Source organism: Hemicordylus capensis, chromosome 2, assembly GCF_027244095.1.
Source record: "Hemicordylus capensis ecotype Gifberg chromosome 2, rHemCap1.1.pri, whole genome shotgun sequence".
Taxonomy (NCBI): domain Eukaryota; kingdom Metazoa; phylum Chordata; class Lepidosauria; order Squamata; family Cordylidae; genus Hemicordylus; species Hemicordylus capensis.
This window is the reverse complement of record NC_069658.1, coordinates 253,495,453-253,513,750: the sequence shown is the minus strand read 5'-3', so window position 1 is coordinate 253,513,750 and position 18,298 is coordinate 253,495,453. Positions and strand designations below refer to the sequence as shown.

The 18,298-nt window shown below is 44.5% G+C and overlaps 1 protein-coding gene across 1 annotated transcript in view; it reads right to left on the bottom strand.

Annotated features, from left to right (window-relative positions):
- Positions 1–18,298, bottom strand: part of CFB (complement factor B) — a 95,651-nt gene that overhangs the window by 39,661 nt on the left and 37,692 nt on the right. Inside the window, exons 15-18 of the mRNA XM_053293384.1 lie at positions 9,293–9,384; positions 7,026–7,158; positions 4,595–4,644; positions 3,680–3,867 (exon numbers count right to left, since the gene is read on the bottom strand). Of these exons, the coding sequence (XP_053149359.1) occupies positions 3,680–3,867; positions 4,595–4,644; positions 7,026–7,158; positions 9,293–9,384 (463 nt within the window). The remainder of the gene's footprint in view (positions 1–3,679; positions 3,868–4,594; positions 4,645–7,025; positions 7,159–9,292; positions 9,385–18,298) is intronic.

Genomic DNA, 18,298 nt, shown 5'->3' with positions numbered 1-18,298 from the left:
GCATAGGGGTGCATCAACGCATCAGACTGTTTCTTTCACGGTTCAATTGCACACTGAAACCTCTGCACACCTGGCACATTTGTGAAGTGTCTCGAACCTGAATCCCACAGCATGTAACACAAGCAGTGTGGAACACGAGTGGGACATAGGTGTGGAAGGAAGCTGCCCACATGAAAACAGACCTGTGTGGAGCACATTATTCATAGGATCATGGAAGGTTGGGGAAACCGAGGGCGATAGAGATGTTTGTGCTACCAGAGCTCTATGCGTTTGTGAACAAAACACTGCAGTGATGAATCGTGGGGGGACCTCTCCCCCGTCTCCATCTTGTTCTATCATCCTTTTTCTGCTAAGAAACACCCGAGGTCCAAAACACACAGGGGGAAGAGGGCTTTCTCCAACGTGTTTCTGTCCCTTTAAATGCATGAACTCCAGGGATGTGGCATCCCTGTTGCCAAACAGTAGCAGGCTGCAAAAGGAGACAGCTGTGGGTGGGGCAGCAGCTCCAAAAGGCGACCAGCAAGAAACACGGCTGTCCTAGAACTGGCACATTTCTGGGCTGCTCTGAGCTGATCTCTCGATGGTAGCGGGAGGAGCTTGCACACAAAAGCCAGGTTATAGTGGCAGCAGAATTCGAACACAATGCCACCTTCCAACCTCAGGTTTCAGCAGTCAAACTCACTACAAACCGAAGGTTCCTATTCAGACTTGGGAGTGAAAATGGAGCTGGGGTTGGGTGACGAAACCACAGCCTCATGCTTTTGGATGATCACAAACACAAACCTCTGGCACGGTTACCTCTGGTTTGGCATTATGTCTGAACGGGGCCTGTGTCTCTGTCTCCCTGCTAACAGGCCTGTCCTTTCTCTTTCACTGACCATACAAGACGCACTTCACTGGGGATGGCAAGGCAAAGCAAAGAACAAGAGTCACCTTACACCCTCCTATCAGGCTCTCCCATCAGTTTGCCGAGATTACTTATCCTGCTGGATTAAGAGCCTCAGCATCTCTGGCAGCTTTTACAAAAGCTTTGAAAACATGTCTGTTTAATCAGGCCTTTATTTAGGCTTTAAGCTGTTTGAATGTTAATTTTCTTTCTTATGATGTTGCTGTTGGTTTTTTGTTCTAACCATTTCATGTACTTTTAACTAAATAACACTTTCTGAACATGTTTTATTTATTGTGCCTGATGTTATAGTATTTTACTTTGCTATTTTAAATTCACCGTATTATACTTTTATGCCCGATTTTAAAAATATATTCTTTTTGTGTTACTTTGTTTCATTTAAAAGTGGGATAAAATGCATTACATAAAAGTTCATGGAAATCCAAAGAGAGAGAGAATCCACGTGTTCTGGCTCAAAGTTCTGGCCCTGAATATACCTGGCCCTGAAGGTCCCAAGTCCAACTGTCTACTCATGTTTGATCAGAACAGAAGGGTCAATGACCTTCTCTTACCTTTTGTTTTTGAGCAATGGCATGTATATGCACTTGCTTGCCATTTTCGTCTACCTACTGGCCACATTAGAGGAAGAGTGAAAGGAGAGCTGGTCTCGTGGTAGCAAGCATGACTTGTCCCCTTAGCTAAGTGGGATCTGCCCTAGTTGCATATGAATGGGAGACTTGATGTGTGAGCACTGTAAGATATTCCCCTTGGGGGATGAGGCCACTCTTGGAAGAGAATCTAGGTTCCAAGTTCCCTCCCTGGCAGCATCTCCAAGATAGGGCTGAGAGAGACTCCTGCCTGCAACCTTAGAGAAACTGCTGCCAATCTGTGAAGACAACACTGAGCTAGATGGATCTATGGTCTGACTCAGTACATGGTAGCTTCCTATGTTCCTAAGAGATGAAAGGCTGGGAATGCCAGAGAGGAGGGGGCACTGCTTCTATTTCCTTCTGGAATAATATGTTTGCATACAGTTTATTATCGGCTTTCCATCTGTGGCGTGCTTGCAATCCCATGTATGCCACACCTCCCAGCTTGCTCGGCCACACTCCCTACACATCACACACCCTGCTTCTCAGGTTGCTTAGCTATGCCCCCGACACCTTCATTGGCATGTCCCTAATTTCATCTGCAAAATGTTGGAAAGTAAGGGGAACTTCCCAGTGCTAGCCGCTTGTAGTCAGGGGTTAACTTCTACAATGCGATACAAGGGCTCCAAATCTGTCATAAAAAGCCTCAGGCTGTGGCTCCTCAATGGTACTTTGTGCATGCTCAGAGGCCCACTGAGGACTGAACAGATACTGCTTGAAATCAGATTCCAACGTCCAAGTTTATAAACTAGAGTTCCAAGGGACTTGCCTCCTCCCATATGAATGTACCTGGAGGCTGTTCACATGGCTCTAAGCAGGGTTGGAGAAATGCCCAGCCAGGGCAGGAGAGTCTGCCATTCCTGATCGGTGGTCACGTGTATTAAAAAATCAAGATAGAAGGAGGGGAGAGTGATGATGTGGGAGTTGCAAACTGGGTAGGATGGGCATAGTCAACCCACATTCTGTCCCCAGCATTTTACTGAGGGTGAACAAAAGGCCGGCCTACCCAGCACTCACACGATCACTCTCCCCTCCTCCTCCTGTGATTTTTGAATCCATCTGACTGCCGATCAAGAGTGAGCATGGCTCTTCTACCTTCTTGCATGCAGAAGGTCCCAAGCCCACCCCGCCCTCAGGCATCTTGCTGAGGGAGACCTCTGCCTGCGACCTTGGAGATGCCGCTGCCAGTCTGTGTAGGCAATACAGTGGTAGATGGACCAATGGTCTGACTTGGTAGAAGGCAGCTGCCTGTGTTCCTACCCTGGCTGGGTGCTCCTCTGATCCTGTTTAGGGTCATGCGAACAGCCTTCTGATATTTTAAGATCCCCTTTGGAAGCCTGGTTTCAGGTCTCCTCACCTCTCAGGTATGGTGGGGAGGCATTACTCAAGATGGAGCCTTTTCCGGGGTGACACCAAGGCTCTGAAATGTCCTCCCGGGAGAAGTGCATTCTTCCATTGCCGGCTTTCCAGGGACAAGCAAAAGCTTCTTTTATTTTAGAGGGCTCTGAGGGAATTGGTGAGTGTTGCTGCTGCTTTTTGATCTTTTAAAAAAATGCTTTTGTATAGTTTTTCTGCTGTGAACCATCTTGAAATGCTTTGGAATAAAAACAAGACATATATAAAAGCATTTTTTAAAGCGTTTAAAAATCATTTTAAATGATTTTAAACTGGTTTTACTTTTATTTTAATTAGTTATTTGATTTTATATTTGTGAACTGCCTAGGGCCATCTGTGTGAGGCAGTATGAAAATCTAATAAAACTACTAAATTACTAAATAAATAAATAAAATGTAGCAGCAACCCACACAGCATTTATTTATTTATTCATTCATTCATTCATTCTATTTCTATACCGCCCTTCCAAAAATGGCTCATTCATTCATTCATTCTATTTCTATACCACCCTTCCAAAAATGGCTCAGGGCGGATTATCTTGGAATGCTTTAGCACAGATGATGGGATAAAAACACTTGAATGAATAAATAAAGTGAAAGTGCCAACACTTCCATCAAGAGTACAAAGGGCACAGATGCATCACATTTGAGCAAGAAAAGTTTTTAATCTGGTGTCATGGAGAATGAGATCTTGGCATACACAGCTCAGAAGCATTCTGGGCAACCGTGGGTGTGTGCTTGTAGCTCACTGCTTAGGGATGAATTTCAGGGAGCCACTAAGGTGACGCCGCAGCCAGTCCTGCACACCAAACAGGCTGATGTAGAAATCTCTTGGTTTATGGCCCCGTGGAGGACGGTCCCGTATTACTTCCCCTGTGTCCCGATTTTTCTTCTTCTTTTCACATGGGTCAAATGTGCCCCAGCTGATCACACCCACCTGCAGGGAGAGGAGAAGGAGCTAGAATCAGGCCTGCTCAACTTAGGCCCCCCCAGCTGTTTTTGGACAGCAGCTCCCATAATCCCCAGCCACAGTGGCCTATAGCCAGGGATTATGGGAGTTGTAGGCCAGCATCTGCAGGAGGGCTGAAGTTGAGCAGACCTTAGCGAGATCAAGAGTGTAACGTGTTTATTTTATATCATATTACCCGGCTGTTGCTTTCCCTGCCCTCAGCAACTGATATTCAGGGGTATATTGACTCTGAACATGGAGATTCCAGAAATCCATCACCACCTATTAGCCATAGCTAATATGTAGTAATTATTTATTATTTATTACATTTTTATACCACCCCATTCAATGGCTCTTGGCAATACACAACAGGTAAAAAACAAAAACAAACACAATTTAAAACAAACTGGTTAAAAGAATATATAAACAAATTTAACACAATTCAGAACCATTTAAAATATTTAAGAATTCATGCTTTATGAATATGCTTTTAGACTGTGAATCCTTTAGGGACAGACAACCATCTTATTATTATTTTTCTATGTAAGCCATTTCGAGAATGTTTCTATTGAAAAGTAGTATGTTAACAGCAGCAACAGCAACATTAATAATAAATTACAACCACCTTTTAAAGCCATCTTAGCTATTGGCCAACGCATCTTGTGGCAGTGAATTCCATACATCAATTAAGCAATACAGCCAGAGGCTAACTTACTTGAACATATCTTTCTCTCTTCTCCACAAACAATGACCCCCCAGATTCGCCTGTGAAAAGACAAAGAATTAGAAACTAAAACAAGACCTGCCACCTTCCTCCTCGCCTGTACCATCTCAAAAGAGGAAAAATAGCCCAAATTACATTCTCAGGTTTCATAAACCAGCAAGTGCTTAATTTTCAATAATGTGACTTTGATTACAGGGGCAATTCAGGAGTCATGCAAAACTACAGTTAAAACTTGGATTCGCACAACATCCCCAAATATCAGGAGCACAAGCTCCCCTCTCCCTTCCTTTCCCCTCTCTAATACAAACTGGAAGAATTCTATTTCCAATTGCAGTTAAAAACAAACCAAGATTGACTGTGACATCCAAAACAACCATAGGAAGCTTCCTTATACCAAGTTCCTTATATGAGCGGCTCTACAAAATTTGAGGCAGGAGTCTTTCCCAGTCTACTTGGAGATGCCAGGGATTGAACCTGCGACCTTCTGCATGCAAACAGATGCTCTACCACTGAGCTACAGCCTGCCAATAACCAATTTTGGGTCACTGTAATCAAAGGGTTTGAAATAAAGGCAGATTTTGAGATCTGAACCCAAGGTTTGAAGTGGATTTCAGATCTCAAGGAAGTGGGTTAGAATAAACCAAGATCACTTGGTTTGGACATCTCGGCCAATCTTGTCTTGTTTCAAACTGCAGTCAACATTTTCAAGCTTGCATGCAGGCAGGGGAGTGGGGAGTGTGTGATCCGACATTGAGTGGAAAGAAGAGTTAACTGTGGTTCTGCGTGACATCTGAACAAGCCCACACTTATTACAGATGCATGAGGCTCCTATATCTTTAAGAGATGTGCAGAAGAAATAATTTCAACAGGTTCTGCTTTTTATTACATCTTTACCCCACCATTTCCCCAAGGAACTCAGAACAGCATTGTGGTATCTCCCATTTAATACTTGCAAGAACCCTGTAAGGTAGGTTAGGCTGAGAGAGTGTGACTGCACCAAAGTCACTCAATGAGTTTCATGACTGAGTGGAGAAATGGACCTGGGTCTCCCCAGTCTGAATTACTTTGATGAATGAATTGAGAGAGAGGAGATGACAACAGACAATTGAGTTTCTTTGTCACCACCACACAAAGGCTATGGGCAGAGAGGCAGTTTCAGGAACCAGCACTGGACGCTTCTGAGGGATGTGGGACCTGGTGTAGTTGCTCAATTATGCCAACTTCTGATGCTAATGCTATGCTTGAGTATATGCTTTCAAATATAGGCTATCTTTGGCACCCTAACGTGCTCCTGCTGTCTGTTGTAATAACTATGCCACACTGGCCTTCTGCATATCAAACTGCTGCTCTTTTCTTTTCTTTTTAAATTCCCTTCAAAGAGCTCAGTGCAGCATACACAGTCTTCCCATCTTGATCTTCACAACAACCCAGTGAGCTAGATGCACTGGACAGATGGTAACTGGCCCACGATTATCTTATTGGGTTTGAACCCAGGTCTCCCCGATTCAAGTTCAAGAGGCACAAGAGCAGGCCAGGTCAGTTGGCAACCTTACCTGGAAGCCAGTCCCATGGAAGCTCTTTCAAGAGGCTTCCACATGGCAAGACATATACTGTCCCTATGCCCTGCTCAGATGAACATGAGCATACAAAGCTGCATCCTTCTGTGTCAGGCCATTCAGCCATCTAGCCTAATATTGTCTTCTCTGACTGGCAGCAACTTTCCAAGGTCCTGGGCAGGGGGTCTTTCCCAGCGCTTCCACCTGAGGTTCATTTTTCTTTGAATGAAAGTTGTCACAAATAACATCACATATTAGAGCAGTGCTCTCCATTGCAAGGCCGGGGGCAGCCCCCATCAACCCTAAGTGCAGCTCCCTGACTGATTGTTTACTGGGTCTGTGTGACACTTTGGCCAAAGCTGAATACTCTGCCCAGTCCCCCTGGCACCATGTTGAGCTGACCCTCCCTGCTGTGCAATACTATGCCTTGCCTAGTGCTGGTGGTGCTCCTTGAAAGGAAGTGGAGCCCTTGAGCCTCTCAGCAGCTTGGAAGGCAAGCACCACAGTGTACTGGGAAGTGTAGCCCTTCCCAGTGCTTTTCTTCTAGAGCTCTTAAGAGGGGCTCACTCTCTCTTAAAGGGCCCTCCCAGCACTGAGAAAAGTGCAATCCTGGACAAAGGTCAGCACAGTGGGAAATGACTCTAACACTGAATGGTTTGGAGGTTGTTATTTTGCCGGCTTGAAAAATAAGGAAGATCACTGCACTAGAGTCTACGTTGGCAAGGGAGTCCGCAGTTGTAAAAAGTGTATGCAGTTCTGGTTCCTGGGCAAACCTGGGTGAAGGAGCGTCCTCAGAATTCAAAACCATCTCTTCCCCTGTCCCCTCCCTTAGGACAAGTTCACTCTTCCCATGTAGGCAAGACAACCTTTGCAAGTGGCCTCTTCTTTCATTTTATCTTGTCCACTGCACAGGAACCTCTCCGTTACCACTTCAGAGACATCAGACACATTGGAATATATCATATCCTTTTGGACAGCTCCGGAAATACACAAGGGACGCTGCAGGAAGCAACAGATTAATAGATTTGATGGCAGGATTGATACCTGGGCCACTACAGTTCACTCTCAGTATTCTGAAAATATACACACACAGTTAAATGCATTAATATTTATGCAAGTTGACCATGAATACTTTTCCTCTTTAGGACAGATGGCAGTCCTACCTAAACAATAATGACCAATCTCCAGACAAAGGAAGTGCTCATGTAGTTTATGCGCAGTGTAAAAATTATATGGGAAAGGGGGCAAGTTTTGTCACTCTTCCCTTCCCTCTAAAGCCAACTATGACTTTCCTCCAAAAAATATGTCCCTGAGGGCTGCATGATAATCAGGGACATATTTTCAGCGGTCTCCATCAGCTTCAAAGGGAAGGAAAGATCAACAAAAATTGCCCTGACCTAGAACACTCGTGCAGCAATGCCACATCAGCAGTTCCATACTTTGGATACTAGCCAATTGCCTCAAGAGGCAATCTGGATTACTGGATCCAGATTAAGACTCCATGTAGGCATCATTAACATGGATCAGTAGCATTTCATCCATTTTAATATCTGAAAGGACACTCAGCTGAAAGGACTCCTGCTATTTGCCTGCCATGGGCTAGGGATTTCCCCACAGCAGCAAAACTGACTTTCTCTGATGTTTTTGCTAGAATTAAGATTCAGTGTTTCCATGATGTGCAACACAGCATGTTTTCGTTTCTGCAATCTTGCCAACTCTTTTTCTTCCCCAAAGTAGATTGGAAAGAGTTCTTCTTTGGCACAGATTTCATTATTCAACTTCCTTTTGTCAACATACAGGCAACCATCTGGATGGGGGCCCTTCGTAAAATCTGCTGAGTACAGAAATAAAATCCCTTCACACTGCTTCCCTGCTTATAAACACAAGGATTGCATAAACCACACTTGCTACACCATCATGCAAATAGTGCGTGGGCAGGAGGCTGCTCTGCTGTAATCCCATAAGAAATGCCCCCCCCCACTTTACTTTCCACTCCCACCTCCAAGTCTCTACTTTCCCCAAGGTGACATATTTAATCTTCACAGATCTTGACATTCAAATACTGTGATAGCTCAGGTGAAAATAAAAAAGGAAGGAAGAAAAACCTACCAAAAATTACAGTAGCCACAAGTCATATAAATCATTATTTATAATTATTATATAATTACTAGTAGGTGAAGCCTGTAGTTGAACAAGCAAAATAACTTTGCATCGATTACACTTATAGAAAAGTTCAAGAAATTAAATTTATGTAATCAAAAATGTATTAATGTGCTTGCAAAAAAGAAATAAAAGAACAATTTGACATTTGTGGGATTTTGACTTCCAGCATTATTCATTTAACTGAATTACCACCATATAGAATAAATTTGAATCATAGTACATTTGAATCTGAGAAAGATCTGCTTCTCTTGGGCATAATTTTGGTTCTGAATTACTGATCTGATTATTGAGTGTTAAAAATCTGTTGAGAAGAACAGTTAAAATCTGCTGATGATATGGTATTCATAATTTCTTCTAAAAATACAGAGAAATTATTTAAACCTCCCCCCACCCCAGCACATTCTGATGTAAAAAGTAGTGCATTCAGCCAATTTCAGTGACAGGATTGTGTATGCAGGATTTGGTATCTATTTTACACAAATTTTTCAAAATATCTAATAGATTATTTTAGAGGTGTAAAATTTCCAAAAATAATAATGCTATTAAACACACTCACTCCCCCCCCCACCCCTTTTGGTGGGGAAAAGATCCATAGAAGGGGAAAAATTAAATGTATGCAATATATGCCTTTAATTTTAAAAAAATCAAGCCTAAATTTAATATATTGCTTTAAAAACACATGGCATGTATTATATGTAACCTAGGCTGCAATCTTATACAGCCTAGGTTATCAATTGTACACAGGATTTCAAGCCTGTAAATTGTTTGGAACAATATTATTTTAAGACACCAATATAGAAAGTATTTCATTCATCATTCTGAAATAGATTTCACATCCTTCCAATTTCTCCAAGTTTTCCATTTTAGGCCAGGCAGCAGATAGAAGTGGAAAACTCCAATTTTTACCCAGCTTTCACATCTCTAATTATTACCCAGAAAGAATCCCATGAATAGGAAATAACATTCTTACACTTGTCTTTGTTCTGATTTGCACCTCCTTTCTCTTGTTGTCCAGCGCTATGAATTCGGCAGGCATCTTCTCTGAACTCAGCAACTCCAGCTCTACAGAGTAGAAAGGGATGTGTGTTTGTGTGCTTCAATAGCAGGTCTGCTGAGTTCGCTGGAAGGGGAGTGGGGAACAGCCACCTTGGAGGTTTTTCACACACGGCTTTATGCCTTGGGGTATCTGAAGAGTGAATCTGCTTCGCAGCAGATGCGCAAGACGTTTACTTTGGGGCATTAAACTGACAGTCCACATAGCTGTCGGCTCTTCACGCACTCCCTGCGATCTTTCTCCTATGTGCATTCCCACTGTTCGCTTCAATGTTTCCCCTCCAACCAATCACATCCCAGGAGCAGGCACGAGGCGCCTCCCTTCAGTATTTCTTTTTTTTAGTTTGACAGCCAGCCGAATGTAGAGATGTGCACAGAACCGCAGAGCTGCAGTCCGGCGCTGGGGTGGGGGTTCCTTTAAGGGTGGGGGGAGGGTGCACTTACCCTTCCCACTGCTTTCCCCCCTCTGGTGCATGCATTTTAGTCAGCAATTGGGGCGGCAGGATACCTCCCTGCCGCCCCTTCCCCCGCTCGGCTGCAAAAGGCTTCAGGAAGCCTTTTGTGCGTGTGCACGTCGCACGCGCATGTCACGTCTCCGCGACGTGCGCACGTGCAAAAGGCTTCATGAAGCCTTTTGCAGCCAAGCGGGGGAAGGGGCGGCAGGGAGGTATCCTGCCGCCCCAATTGCTGACTAAAATACGTGCACCAGAGGGGGGAAAGTGGCAGGAGGAGTAAGTACACCCTCACCCCGCCCTTAAAGGAACCCCCACCCCAGTCCGCCCGAACCCCAAACCACCCATTTCCGGACCGGTCCAGAGGCCTGTAGAATGGCCTCCGGACCGGTCCGTGCACATCGCCAGCCGGATGTCCACAAAAGTGACAAGTCAAAGCAACAGAACTTAACCCAAACCTGCAGTCTCCATTGTTAAGATCCCAAACATCTGCATATGTAAGCTGTGTTGCTATGCTGACCAAACTTTTAAGCACAGGAAGACACACATTTTGCTTGTGCTTGTGTTTAACTTAGGCATTTCTCCCCCCACTCCCCTTCTGAACTTCACAGAATTGTATCAATCTGCCACAAGTGCTCCTCATTTACCCCAGCGCTTGCAATTGTAAATCATTCAAAGAACACACCAGACTGAGCTGTCAAACTCTCCTTTGCTGACACCTGGGTGGGTTTATGGACATCTACCCAGCAGACTTAAAAACAAACAAACAAACAAAAAACCCCACGAAAGTGTGAGTAAGCCAAATTGTCGGCAATGGGCCCTCCACACATCAAAGGAAAATGTTGGGTTTTCTTCAAAAGCCACTGGAAATACAGGATTTTTTAAAGCCAGACTTACTTCAGGCTAAGTCAGAATGCCCAGCCTCAATTTGGGGGGAAACAAAGTATGTCTGTCCTGCTCCATGATAGCTTGCAGAGACGTTGGGGTAAATACAACTAATATGTGGACTGGCACACTCCAGTCCGGAGTGGATTTGAATTAAAAGCCATGTGTGTAAAGCCTCCAGGCGATACAGGAGGGGGAAATGATACAGGAGCTGAATTCTCCGAGAACAGCCTGACGGTGAGAAAAACGAGTTGATAGTCAGGACAACTCCCAGGATTAAAGGGAGAACAATGGAATCTAACATGTGGGTTATCAAAAATTTGAGGTTAGCTAATCACACCTTTTAGCCACCTAAAGGGGCAGAGGGGAAATAACTTGCCTAGAGAGCAAGAGGCTGCCGGTTCAGATCCCCGCTGGTATGTTTCCCAGATTATGGGAAACACCTATATCAGGCAGCAGCAATATAGGAAGATGCTGAAAAGGCATCATCTCATACTGTGCGGGAGATGACAATGGTAAACCCCTTCTGTATTCTACCAAAGACAACCACAGGGCTCTGTAGTCTCCAGGAGTTGACACCAACTCGACAGCACAACTTTACGTTACTTTAATCACACCTTTTATCCCAGGCCTGGTCTGAGTGTGCAGTTGGTGAAAGAGTGGACTGGACCACTTCAGACTGCATGTGGGGGAATGCCATTTTTTCCATTGCTTCTCTATGCTAAAAACTCCCTGCAAACAGAAAACCAGTACTGGAGGAGGTTTTCAAAACGACGATTTTCTCCCGTTTCAAAACACTTAGACTTAGGGTAGGGGTGAGTTCATATGAGCAAGATATTAACAGCGCCTTCAGTTTGGTGCTGTTCATACAGCTTTTCCCCCCATGATGATCGGCCCTTAATGCACAACATATGCATCTCTTAAAAGTTGCACTTTGCCAGTGTTGAAAACAGTTGTGTGGTATACTCCGGCATTTTTGTGGAGCCATGTAAAGAGATGGAGGGAAAAGTAAGTGTGGCTACGTGCCTGAAAGTGACTGTGGGGAGGGTCGGCTCTGCCTGCCACCCCCTCAATTCCTAGCCAAGCAGACTTGTTTCCTGTGCCCTGCAGTCAGCTTCCGGTCTAAAGAGCAATATAATTTTGTTTTATTTCCCCCCCAGGGCTCTTGTACATTGCCAGTGGTGCACTAGAACAATGGACAGGCACACTGCACAGGCAAATCCAAAATCCATAGCAGCTTACACACCCTGTACATTTTTTAAAAAATTTAAGCTGAAATTGCATTAGCATCCAAGAATCCTGGCAAAAAATAATGTCACATTTGAGAATCACTTAATTTTAAAAAACCATTAAAAATCAAATGAGTGGACTGATCTACTTGAAATTAAACACACAGAATGCTGCCAATCCTCCACTACCTGTGTGCCCAATCTCAGAACGTTCTGCCTAGCCATTTCCACATTCTGAATTTCTCTCTCTTTCCCCCATAGACTTGAGATGGTTAGGATGTAGCGCTCCATGACAGTAGCTAGAGCATCAAGTTGATCTTGGATGCTGGTACTCTTGCGCAAGATCACAGGGAAACATTAAAGAAGAAGAAAAGTATACACATGTATTCCTTTCCTCACTATCACAAACTCCTGCTAACTTGGCAAAGAGGCACCTTTTAACGTGGTGATTCTCTTTATTTAGCAGGGGGAGAGTAACTGGCCCTATTCACCCCCGGCACTGTACCTCCAGTGACTGTTGCTGGTGTCTATCATGTGTACAGCAATGGGAAGTAGGTGGGTTTGTGAGGCTGTACACTGTGCTAAAGCCCTCTACAGACCTCCATTGGCGGAAAGGTAGAAACCAACTAACAAAGCCATGTGGTTTGCTTGGGCAGCTGAATGAGCTTGGGTGTGAGTGGTCTTGTGCAAGGCCACTGAAAATGACATCCCCTCACCACTAAAACCTTGAAAACTACCGTCCCCGCTTCAGTGAGAGTACAAAAGTCATTTTGGATTAATCACTGTGCTCAATGACTGTAGATAGGTTTGGCTGATCTCCCGTGCAGATATCCTTGCGCAAGTACACTGGGATGTGGGAAGGAAATAGAACTTTAAAAAAACTGGGCACCATGCATGTGCACACATGTACTCCTTGACTGGCTGGGTGCAAGGTGAATCTACCAAAAGGGTCACCCCACCCGCTCTTGAACTCTATTGACCAGAAATTGGCAGGATGAATCAGAGGATAGTCTGCCATGTGAACAAAGGATGTAACCAACTGTAATCAGCCATAAGCAACAATGTGAACAGCCCTGTTTTACTCCGGTTTATGCTCATTAACACTTATTGATGCTTATATGCGCTTTATATACTCTTCTCCAACTAATCATAACCGATACCACTTTACACCGGAATACAACCCCCAGTCTAGGAAACCTCCAGGCAAAGGATGAATCTCGAGCCTTTCTCCCATGGCATGCATTTTTGTTTGTAGAAAGTTCTTGACACAGGGAGTGCTCGAAGGAGGTACTTCCTGCACACTTGTAGTATGAAGTGGTACAGTCCAAACACCTCCACATTCTGCTGCATCTGCAGAGTCAGCCTAATTGTCAGGTGATGATCATTCCCTCATTCTCTGAGGAGGGAATCCAATTCAGCTCACAAAAGAGACTTCCACTAGTCAGGTGGAATTTTTTACTTTTCTTCAAGCAACTGTCCTCTCATGACTGGTCACAAACTGCTTTTGAAAATACAGGAGAACATTGAAACTCATGGGGGTTCCGTTCCTCACCTAATGCCGTGAGAAACGGAACCGTTAGTAATGAGGCATTAGAGCTATGGGGAAAGGGGGAGTTGGGTTCCAGGGTGGAGGGGAAATTTTTTAAAGTGCCAAAACAGCCCCAAAATGACTGAAAATGTACTGTGGTGTGCTCTGCAGGTCCCCAATGTGCCCAGGAATGCCCCCCCAATGGCAAAATGTCCCCCAAACCACAGAAAATCAAGGGAAACAGTCCATTTTTTAAATGAGCCACAAAATGGCTCCCCCAGGCTCTGAGACAAAATGGTGTCCAGAAGTGACCTCCACCGTCATTTCCGGCCCTCTAGGAACCACAGATCTGTGGGTTTTAACCCCTTCGTATTCACGGATACTGAGAAAGGGTGTCAATGTGACATCCCACCGATACATGGAACCGTGAATAACGAGGTTCTCCTGTACTCCATGTTTCAAAAGGGGTTTGACATATAGCATTGGGAGCATGTGTCTGAGGGGGGAAATGAGTCCAAAGCTCCCGTTTGTCTCACAGAATGAATTGCATGGTTCTTTGAATCCTGGCCAGTTCAGTTATATTTAGCAGAACTTGAGAATGAAGAGTATTGACTGTTGTAGTATCCCACTCTCACTCCAAGGACATCAGGGCAGTATCCACAGAACTGGATTTAATGTTATTTTTATGGAGTGTTATTGCATTTTAATTTTTGTAATCTACTTTGTGAAAGGCTTTATGAAAGGCGGTATAGAATTGAACTAGACCCCTGCTAACTTGGCAAAGAGGCACCTTTTAACGTGGTGATTCTCTTTATTTAGCAGGGGGAGAGTAACTGGCCCTATCCACCCCCAGCACAGTACCTCCAGTGACTGTTGCTGGTGTCTATCTTATGCTTCTTTTTAGATTGTGAGCCCTTTGGGGACAGGGAGCCATCTTATTGATTTATTATTTCTCTTGTAAACCGCCCTGAGCCATTTTTGGAAGGGCGGTATAGAAATCAAATAAACAACAACAACTATAAATAAATAAATCCATCTCATTTTATTCTCAACCCTGAAAGGTAGGTTAGGCTCGCCCAAAGAGTCACGGTAGCTACCTCCAGTCAGTGCAGGCAATGCCAGCTAGATGTACCATTGGCCTGACTCAGTAGAAGGCAGCTTCGTATGTGGGGATGGGGCCATAGATCAGTGGCAGAGCATCTGCTTTGCATGCAGAACGTATAAGGTTCAATCCTCAGTAGCCCTGTCAGGCAAGACTGGGAAAGACCCGTGTCTGAAATCTATGTAGCAGCTGGACACGAAAGGTAAGCAAGACATGGGGCAGACCCAGAGAAGAATGCTTAGCTGCTGGGCTAGAAAAGCAGAAGCATACAGGTGAAACTCGGAAAATTAGAATATTGTGCAAAAGTCCATTAATTTCAGTAATGCAAATTAAAAGGTGAAACTGATATATGAGACAGATGCATTACATGCAAAGCGAGATAAGTCAAGCCTTAATTTGTTATAATTGTGATGATCATGGCGTACAGCTCATGAAAACCCCAAATCCACAATCTCAGAAAATTAGAATATTACATGGAACCAAGAAGACAAGGATTGAAGAATAGAACAATATCGGACCTCTGAAAAGTATACAGTGTACTGTGCTTGATTGGCCAGCAAACTCGCCTGACCTAACCCCATAGAGAATCTATGGGGCATTGCCAAGAGAAGGATGAGAGACATGAGACCAAACAATGCAGAATTGCTGAAGGCTGCTAATGAAGCATCCTGGTCTTCCATAATACCTCATCAGTGCCATAGGCTGATAGCATCCATGCCACACCTCATTGAGGCAGTAATTGCTGCAAAAGGGGCCCAAACCAAGTACTGAATACATATGCATGCTTATACTTTTCAGAGGTCCGATATTGTTCTATTCTTCAATCCTTGTCTTCTTGGTTCCATGTAATATTCTAATTTTCTGAGATTGTGGATTTGGGGTTTTCATGAGCTGTACGCCATGATAATCACAATTATAACAAATTAAGGCTTGACTTATCTCGCTTTGCATGTAATGCATCTGTCTCATATATTAGTTTCACCTTTTAATTTGCATTACTGAAATTAATGGACTTTTGCACGATATTCTAATTTTCCGAGTTTCACCTGTATGAGGTGTAGCTCTGGTGTAGGAAAGGCATGGAGAAAGGGTGCAGTTCTTAAGAAGACGCAGCAGCAGCTTTCGGGGAAAAGTTGCTTCAATTTCTCTCTTTCTTTTAAAAAAAAGTATTTAGCTGTAGAATCCAGAGGAAAGATTTATGGCATGCAAGGACAAGGCAATGGAGTAGAATCAGGAATAAGAACATAAGAACAGCCCTGCTGGATCAGGCCCAAGGATGCCCATCTAGTCTAGCATCCTGTTTCACACATTGGCCCACCAGAATATTAATGCTGTAATAAATTAGGTAATGGTGCAGTGGGGAAATGACTTGACTAGCAAGCCAGAGGTTGCCGGTTCGGATCCCTGCTGATATGTTTCCCAGACTATGGGAAACACCTATATATCGGCAGCAGCAATATAGGAAGATGCTGAAAGGCATCATCTCATACTGCGCAGGAGATGGCAATGGTAAACCTCTCCTGCATTCTGTCAAAGACAACCACAGGGCTCTGTGGTTACCAGGAGTCAACACTGACTTGATGGCACACTTTACCTTTACTATTATTGACAGAGTGGCAAGTGCAGACTGATTTCAATGCTCTTGCTGCTGGCTGTTTCTTAGCCCCGCATCTACTCCAAGACTGGACTACAAGAAACTAAAGCAGCATTCAAAAGCTGGCCTGGATCAAGGGCTGGATTATCCAAAAACACCACCTTAGCCACTGTGTACACTAATCCAGAAAAACTGGACTGGGCTGTGTTAGTGGGTCACAGTGACCTGGCAGTCGACTTGTAGCACCTTCTATTAACCCTGAAGAGCTGCTTCCCATAGTTTAGTGGCAGGGCACACACTTTGCATACAGAAGGTCCCAGGTTCAATCCCCAACATGTCCAGTTACAAGGAGCTAGCATTTAATATTACTGTATAGGCTGCTTTCAACAGAAAATTCGGATAGAAGTTTACATAACAAAAAGCAGGGCTGCGGAAGGCCTTCTGCCTGGGACCGTTGGGGGGTGGGGCTGCTGCCAATGAGGAGAGACAACAATGGCCTAGGTCAGGTTTCCCCAACCTGTGGCCCTCCAGATGTTGCTGAACTACAACTTCCAGCCTACCCAGTCACAAAAAATTGTGTCTAAGGATGCTGGGAGTTGTAGTTCAGCAACATCTGGAGGGCTGCAGTTTGGGGATGCCTGGTCTAGGTGGACCAAAGGTCCCACTCAGGATCAAGCAGCTTAATACATTCTCTTCCAGCCGATGAAATCTCAACTAACTGCTCCCCTTTCCTTTTCAAAGGTATCTTGGAAGGCACTTGCGGCTTTCCAAGGTCCCCCTCATACCAATTCTTTCTGATCCGGTTCCAATCCCTGTCTGTTCCTCCCTGGGATTCTTCAGAGATGGAGGATTCATAGTGATTTGAGGCACCAGTTCTTAGGATCCTTCCGGTCTGCAAAAAACAGCTGTGCGATGTGAAGAGCCCCTGCGTGCAAGTTGGAAGCCAGAGCTTAGCCAGCTCCAAGCATTCCTGCAGGCTCTCATCTTCTTCTTTCGCGGTGGGATCTCACAGTCTGTTCACATGGCCATTAGGGGGAACCGTGTGCAGTTTCCACCACACCACCTGCCGCCTGGCTCTTGTTTCCTGTGAACAACCCACCCGTTTCCCTATCCACCAGAAAAGAACTAATGAAAAGAGGTGGGGTTAGTCGTAGAAAGCAAGAGCTGGCTGTCAAGTGGTGCTGTGGAAATCACAGGAGGTCCCTGCTGGCCATCTGAGCAGCTTGTGAGATCCCGCAGGGAAAGAAGATGCACGCCTACAGGAATGTTTGGAGACTGGGTACACTATCGCTCCCAAATTGCACACAGGCTCTTCACGTCACATAGGCTTTTTCATTCCTTTAGTTCACTTATTCCAAGCATGGCAAATATGGAAGCTCAAGCTTTGCAACCACCTTCCTGCTCTCCTGTGCTCTGCAATTTTTGAAGAACTCCCATGTCACTTTCTACAGAGAAAGGTCATCTCCAGACTCAGGGAAGTGGAGAAGGGGGAAGCCTTGTCATTTTGACCCCTGCTATCAAGCTCTATAATCCTTGCCAGGAAAAAAAAAGCAAATTTAACTGATCTAGTGTGGGGGTCAAGGGTACCCCAAAAGTAAGTTATAGAAATAAACTCGGGGCATTGCATTGAGCATGACACCAGATGGAGAAGGCACGGTGGGGTCAACTCTTCACTGAGCATTTCCCTTTGGCAGTACAGGAAGAGAAAAGTAGCAAAAAATAATGAAATCAGTAATAGTGATATATTTGTACATACAAAGACTACTACTCCGACTCCTGCTCTATTTACACAACGCTTATCAACAAGAGTTTACAAAGAGATTTACAAAAAAAGAAAACAAACAAACAAGAGGATTCCCTGTCCCAAAAGGGCTCGCATTTTAAAAAAGAAACATAAGGTTTCTTACGGAGGGATGCTGTGCTGGGGCTGGAAAGGCTCAGTTGCTCCCCCCCTGCTAAATGCCACCACTTTAAATTAGGTGGCTCTACTGACACTGAACAGCAGTACATCTTGTACTGGGGTAAAAGGTAACCTCAACACCTTCAGAGTCTATACTGCAATTTAAACAATAATAACGAAGAGGGGACAGGAAACATGTCAGAGCAATTGACCGCGCTAAGGTTGAGGAATAT